The sequence below is a fragment of the Myxocyprinus asiaticus genome, chromosome 47, assembly GCF_019703515.2.
Source record: "Myxocyprinus asiaticus isolate MX2 ecotype Aquarium Trade chromosome 47, UBuf_Myxa_2, whole genome shotgun sequence".
Lineage (NCBI taxonomy): Eukaryota > Metazoa > Chordata > Actinopteri > Cypriniformes > Catostomidae > Myxocyprinus > Myxocyprinus asiaticus.
In genome coordinates this window covers 297,501-305,000 of record NC_059390.1, presented here as the reverse complement: position 1 = coordinate 305,000, position 7,500 = coordinate 297,501, and the positions used below count along the sequence as shown (strand labels likewise).

The 7,500-nt window shown below is 40.2% G+C and overlaps 1 protein-coding gene across 2 annotated transcripts in view; it reads left to right on the top strand.

Moving 5' to 3' along the window:
- Nucleotides 1-7,500, top strand: part of LOC127436432 (serine/threonine-protein kinase TBK1-like) — a 16,792-nt gene that overhangs the window by 2,390 nt on the left and 6,902 nt on the right. For both annotated transcript variants that reach the window (XM_051690563.1, XM_051690562.1), the window contains exons 3-8: nucleotides 1,937-2,077; nucleotides 2,238-2,367; nucleotides 2,572-2,753; nucleotides 4,864-5,024; nucleotides 5,119-5,229; nucleotides 7,293-7,472. In XM_051690563.1, coding sequence (XP_051546523.1) covers nucleotides 1,937-2,077; nucleotides 2,238-2,367; nucleotides 2,572-2,753; nucleotides 4,864-5,024; nucleotides 5,119-5,229; nucleotides 7,293-7,472 — 905 coding nt within the window. The remainder of the gene's footprint in view (nucleotides 1-1,936; nucleotides 2,078-2,237; nucleotides 2,368-2,571; nucleotides 2,754-4,863; nucleotides 5,025-5,118; nucleotides 5,230-7,292; nucleotides 7,473-7,500) is intronic.

Genomic DNA, 7,500 nt, shown 5'->3' with positions numbered 1-7,500 from the left:
ACTTTGAAGAATTTGGTTTAGGGATTTTGCAGAATCTTTAAATGAATGTCAGAAAAATTGTAATACTGAGACCTTGCCAGATGTGTGTGACTTTCTTTCTTCTGCAGAACACAAATGAAGATTTTTAGAAGAATATTTCAGCTCTGTAGGTCCATACAATGCAAGTGAATGGTGACCAGAACTTTGAAGCTCCAAAAAGCACATAAAGGCAGCATAAAAGTAATCCATAAGACTCCAGTGGTTTAATCCATGTCTTCAGAAGGAATATGATAGGTGTGGGTGAGAAACAGATCCATGTATAAAACTTTTATTTTACTAAAAATGTTCGTTTCCGGCCAGCTTGAGGTTTGTACGTTGACGAGGGCAGAGTTCAAACTGCCATAGATATTCATATGTAGATCCCTTATTAGCAGATGTTTCTATGGACCGAGATACTGTTTCCACACAAACACAGTTTATGCAGCAGTCGGTCTGAGACATCTCCTCCATTCACTTGCATTCAGACTGATTCAAACAGTTCTCCTTGTTGACCGCTCCAAGAATGAGGCATCTATGTATGATTCTCTATGCTCCTCTGTTGTAAACAACACTGCGCTTCAGTTTTTAGTAAAAAAAGGACTTAAATATTGATCTGTTTCTCACCCACACCTATCATATTCCTTCTGAAGACATGGATTAAACCACTGGAGTCTTATGGATTACTTTTATGCTTCCTTTATGTGCTTTTTGGAGCTTCAAAGTTCTGGTCACCATTCACTTGCATTGTATGGACCTACAGAGCTGAAATATTCTCCTAAAAATCTTCTTTTGTGTTCTGCAGAAGAAAGAAAGTCACACACATCTGGGACGGCATGAGGCTGAGTAAATGATGAGAGAATTTTCATTTTTGGGTGAACTGTCCCTTTAAGATGAAGAATGTCATGACGTAAGATGCTGCTGACAATGTTTGACATTTCATGTCACTTACCCACATAACTATTTGTAAATGTTTATTTAGTACAATAAAATCAATGAAACAAAAAGTTGGCCAGAAGATGTGCAAAAGTGAATAAAACTTAAAATATCAGTGAAAATCTGGTAGCTACAGCAATGTGGGGAAAAACTTAAATAAAATGAGATACTGTACATACACCACCTCAATAAATAAACATCATAAATAAATAAATTTAAATGTAAAGTATAAACACATACCTCTTAGACAGATCTTTGCAGAAAAGATAATTCAGCTATTTTGCAGATAAATTGCTTATATTTTAACACTGCGATTTTTGTGTCTTTACGTCGGCAGTGTCTGACAATATGCTTTGACAAGCTTTAAACAAGTGGAAATATCTATTACAACACTATTACATATCTCAGGTCACTAAAGACCCTGTACACTTTTGATAATTAAACAATATATTTGGGGGTCTGGGTATCTCAGCGAGTATTGATGCTGACTATCAATCCTGGAGTCGTGAGTTTGAATCCAGGGTGTGCTGAGTGACTCCAGCCAGGTCTCCTTAGCAACCAAATTGGCCCAGTTGCTAGGGAGGGTAGAGTCACATGGGGTAACCTCCTCGTGGTCGCTATAATGTGGTTCGTTCTCGGTGGGGCACGTGGCGAGTTGTGCGTGGATGCCTCCACACACGTTACGTCTCCACGGTAACACGCTCAACAAGTCATGTGATAAGATGCGCAGATTGACGGTCTCAGACGTGGAGGCAACTGAGATTAGAGCGCATTGGGAATTGGGCATTCCAAAAAAAAATGTTTTCTTCTCAATTTTGTCAATTTTTTTTATTAGACAATTCAAAAGAAAAATGAATTGAGGATACTAAAGAGCTGTGGGTAAAATGGATGAGGTACGGGGGGTGGAATGAGGTCATGGGTCACTAAAGACCCGATATATGCATTAAAATGTAAAGTGCAATTGAAAATCTCTCTTTCTCTGTAGAAAACAGGTGATCTTTATGCAGTCAAAGTGTTTAATAATCTGAGTTTCCTGCGTCCACTGGATGTTCAGATGAGAGAGTTTGAAGTGCTTAAAAAACTGAACCACAAAAACATCGTGAAGCTGTTCGCTGTGGAGGAGGAGGTGAGACTCGCTTTCATTGTGTTTTCATTCTATTATCTGCTTCTATTTTTCCCGTTTCATATGATGCTTCCTCATACTTTTGTTACACTCCAAACTATGAAAGTTCATTGTTCTGAATGAGATGAACTGGTTTGTTTCCTGCTGTGATTGATTCTGTCAGTCAAACACACGTCATAAGGTTCTGGTGATGGAGTATTGTCCCTGCGGCAGTTTATATACGGTGCTGGAAGAACCAACTAACGCTTACGGGCTCCCGGAGGACGAGTTTCTCATAGTGCTACAGGATGTTGGTAATTTATAGATCTGAATATGTCGGGGCGGGCGGTATGATCAAACTCTTATATCACAGTTTGAGTGATTTACATAATTTAACAGTAACTGTGCTTATATCATTGTTGTTTTTGAAATCCTAACACACGTTATAAAGCGCCATATCTGTCCAGTGTTTGTATGTAACGAGCGCAGAGAGAGTGTGTTTGATGTGTGTGTGACAGTTGCAGGAATGAATCATTTGAGAGAGTACGGAATCGTTCATCGAGACATCAAACCGGGAAACATCATGCGAATGATCGGAGAAGACGGGCGATCCGTCTATAAGCTGACTGACTTCGGAGCGGCGCGTGAGCTGGAAGATGACGAGCAGTTTGTGTCGCTCTATGGCACAGAGGAATATCTGGTGAGCTGAGGATTATGGGTAAAAAATGGGTATTTTGGTGGTTTGTTGATGTCACAGAACGAAGAGTTTTCCTGACGTTCCAGATGTTTCTCCTGAGTCTCAGTAGAGATCTCATCAGTAACTATGTTTCCATCAAAGTTCAGAATTTATTATGCTTTTCGCATATCGCACAAACAATGGAATTGTAGCTATTGTGACAGTTTTATTAATAAAATACTCCCGGTTTAGAACACACAGACAAAACACTGTTGAGAACTTCGTCTCAAGTCTGAGTGACAGCGCGTCACACAGTTCTGAGAGCACTATGTGTGTGTGTTCCTCCATTCTTATGACTTCACCGTTGATTACCATCGTGCGACACAGTTTGCAGATTATATTTTCCTGCTCTGTGTTGAGTCTTGTGAACCTACACCACAGATGTTGCACCTGTTTTTTTTTTTTTATCCCCTTTTCTCCCAATTTGGAATGCCCAATTCCCACTACTTAGTTACTCACCTCAGTCCGGGTGGCGGAGGACAAGTCTCAGTGGTCTCCGCTTCTGAGACCGTCAATCCGTGCATCTTATCACGTGACTCGTTGTGCATGACACCGCGGAGACTCACAGCATGTGGAGGCTCATGCTACTCTCCACGATCCACACACAACTTACCACACGCCCCATTGAGAGCGAGAACCACTAATCACGACCACGAGGAGGTTACCCCATGTGACTCTACCCTCCCTAGCAACCGGGCCAATTTGGTTGCTTAGGAGACCTGAGTGGAGTCACTCAGCACGCCCTGGATTCAAACTCGTGACTCCAGGTGTGATAGTCAGCGTCAATACTCGCTGAGATACCCAGGCCGCCTTATGTCGCACCTGTTTTAATAACAAGCTCCTCTTCATTTTCTTGACTTGTTTGGGGGGAGTCCTGTTCTGTTGAGATGTTTTTCCTGGTTTCCTGATTTAGTGGCGCACACATAATCCCACTCTGCGCTCTCCTGTAAATATCGAGAATCCTGCTGGACTCGTGCGCACTTGCGTGCTCCAGAGATAGTGCACGCAACGCTCACATGAAACACAGATGCGCGTGTCAGATGAGAAGCATAGTAAGCGCTAATGAAACGCTGAACGCAAGATGAATGTAATTGAATTTGCTGGAGCGGCCTCCAAAATGTTTTAAACCTTTTTTTTTTTTTGGATTTTCTCCCCAATTTGGAATGCCCAATTCCCAATGTGCTCTAAGTCCTCGTGGTGGTGTAGTGACTCGCCTCAATCCGGGTGGCGGAGGATGAATCTCAGTTGCCTCCGCGTCTGAGACCGTCAATCTGCGCATCTTATCACGTGACTTGTTGAGCGCATTACCGCGGAGACGTAGCGCGTGTGGAGGCTTCACGCTATTCTCCGCGGCATCCACGCACAACTCACCACACGCCCCACCGAGAGCGAGAACCACATTATAGCGGTTACCCCATGTGACTCTACCCTCCCTAGCAACCGGGACAATTTGGTTGCTTAGGAGACCTGGCTGGAACCTGTCCATGTTTCTTAAATTCTCTGGCCACTGACAGATAAGCCACGCTGCTCACATGGATATTTACATATCGTGATATACATGATATAGCAAAATCTCTTTCGACTGACAGTTTATATTGTCGCTATGATATATATCGTCATATCGCTCACCCTACATGATGCGCATCTTGTATTCGGGAAATGTGTTTTTCATCATAGTTTATGCACATTACTTCTTATTCAATAAAAATGAATCCACCTCAAGCGAATGTTTTGTTTTTTCCATCCAGCAGCTTTTATGCAATATCCCAAAAAGCGCATAAACATATGTGAATGGAAACCCAGCTAATGTCCCAAACTGTGCGCAGATTCGCCAAAGTCTCAGAGATCTCAATATGAACTCGAACGTTTCTCATCAAATTCTCCCAAGATCTAATGACCCTCCCAATAATCTAAGCCTATCCCTGCACTATGCTCGTATCCATTTTCGCTTTACCGCTCGATACTCTTACTGGATGACAACAACGGATTCGTGTGTCTGTTTTTGTTTCTCTTGAGGAATAAAACGTCAATGAAACATAACTATGTCTGATCTGTCTATCTGTGTGTGTCGTAGCATCCTGACATGTACGAACGTGCAGTTCTGAGGAAAGATCATCAGAAGAAATATGGAGCCACGGTGGACTTGTGGAGTATCGGAGTGACGTTTTATCACGCCGCCACCGGCAGTCTGCCGTTCAGACCGTTTGAAGGGCCACGCAGAAACAAAGAAGTGATGTACGCACGTGAGACAACGGTGAAATGTTTCATATGACCTGTCGTGAACGTGACGAAGGTTATGAGTTTGACGGGTTGTTTGTGTCATCATCAGGTATAAAATCATCACAGAGAAGCCGCCAGGCGCCATCTCGGGACATCAGAAGTTTGAGAATGGAAAGATCGAGTGGTGCACAGAGATGCCCGTGTCCTGCAGCCTGTCAAAGTACATCACACACATCGACATTCAGTCACATGACAAACCCTGAAGAGAATCAGCATGTTTGAGCTTCTATGGGGGTTTTAGAGCAGCGGTTTTTGATTATGAGTAAAATAAGGTCTGCATGGTTACTTGAAACGTTCTTATAACAGAGACATTATTAATGTTTTGTTCTAGAACATTCAGTAAATTACAGTCAGACCTCAAACATGAATTTAAAAAAAACTTAAGTTGCTCAGGAGTTGCTACAGTCTCATTAATTACACATCAAGTTAAAACGTAGAACAAAACATGGAAGTCTTTTCAAGTAATGTTAACACTGCAAAGTATTTTTGACTTGTTTTCTAGTAAAAATATGATCTAAACATTCTTAAACATGATTTATTTACTTGACAAGCTAAATTTAGTGAACTTTATGCTTAAAGGGACAGTTCATCCAAATCCAATTTATTCTCTCATCATTTACTCACCCTCATGTCATCCCAGATGTGTGTGACTTTCTTTCTTCTGCTGAACACAAATGAAGATTTTTAGAGAATATTTCAGCTCTGTAGTTCCATACAATGCAAGTGAATGGTGACCAGAATTTACCAGTGGTTTAATCCATGTCTTCAGAAGTGATATGATAGGTGTGGGTGAGAAACAGATCAATATTTAAGCCCTTTTTTTTTTTTTTTTTTTTTACTATAAATCTCCACTTTCACTTTCAGATTTGAAAGTAAAGCTAAACAGGCATAACATGTGACTTTCAGATGTAAAAGTGAAAGTGAAAGTGGAGATTTATAGTAAAAAAAAATAACTTTAATATTGATTTTTTTTTCCTCACCCACACCTATCACATCACTTCTGAAGACATGGATTAAACCACTGGAGTCTGATGGATTACTTTTATGCTGCCTTTATGTGCTTTTTGGAGCTTCAAAGTCCTGGTCACCATTCACTTGCATTGTATGGACCTACAGAGCTGAAATATTCTTCTAAAAATCTTCATTTGTGTTGTGCAGATGAAAGAAAGTCACACACATCTGGGATGGCATGAGGGTGAGTAAATGATGAGAGAATTTACATTTTTGGGTGAACTGTCCCTTTAAAAAAAAAAAAAAAAAAAAAAAAAAGGCGTTTGACAATAGGGTAAGATAAATAATTTTAATTCAAAGGGAAGTTTATTTTTCTTACCCCATTGGCAGATTATTATTTTCTTTTTCCTGTTTTAATTATAAACTCAGTTTTGTCAGATCTGAAAACAAGACTTTATATCTCATGCCATTTTGCTTGTCAAGTAAATTTATCTTGTTTTAAGAATGTTTAGATAATTTCTGGAAAACAAAGACATAAATACTGTTTAAGAAAAATATGTTTTTGCAGTCATCTCGAGGTAGACCGATATATCGATCGTTGCTAATAGGAACTATTGGTTATTGGCAAAAATCAATGCTGATAGTTGCCGATATTTTTTATCAGTTAACTTTATCTGGTGAAATATATATATATATATATATATATATATACAAAACTCTTCATCTGGAGAATATGTAGGTTATAAAAAGCTTAATTTGGTAAATACTTGCATATAGAGCATCGTAACGGAGCAATAGTCTCATCATTTCAAAATACAAGTCGCTGGTGTATTCCGGACTTGTTCACAGTTAAAAGTCCCGCATTATGCGCCAGATCTTCATTTTTCTGGGATTTTGGTTGCACAATAAACTGCTTTTGGGATTTTGTTCATTTTGGACTCTTGTAGCCTCAGTGTATGTGCCCGTCATAAATGGAACGACTTAAGAAATTCTTTATCATTCTAGAAATTGATTTTTTTAAAACTATCGGCCGATTAATGTGTTATCTGACTTTTCCACCAGCTTATCGTATCGGCAAAATCCACTATCAGTCGACCTCTGCAGTTAACCACAGAGCCTATTTCACTCATAAATTTGCTACTCTAAAACCCCACTGGATATTGACCAACAAAATGGCCTTGTTTTGGTTGCTCGCACTCTGACCTTTGACCTTTTGTCCGACTGATTCCATCAATTGAACGTGGTCTAAATAGTTTGATCTCTGTGTCTCAGGGGTCTTCAGAGTCTTCTCACTCCCGTGTTGGCGAACATTCTGGAAGCGGATCAGGAGAAGTGTTGGGGTTTTGACCAGTTCTTTGCAGAAACCAGTGATATTTTACACCGTATTGTGGTCTATGTGTTCAGTTTACAGCAAGCGACGCTTCACCACATCTACATCCACACATACAACACGTGAGACCGCACATACAGTCTATACAAC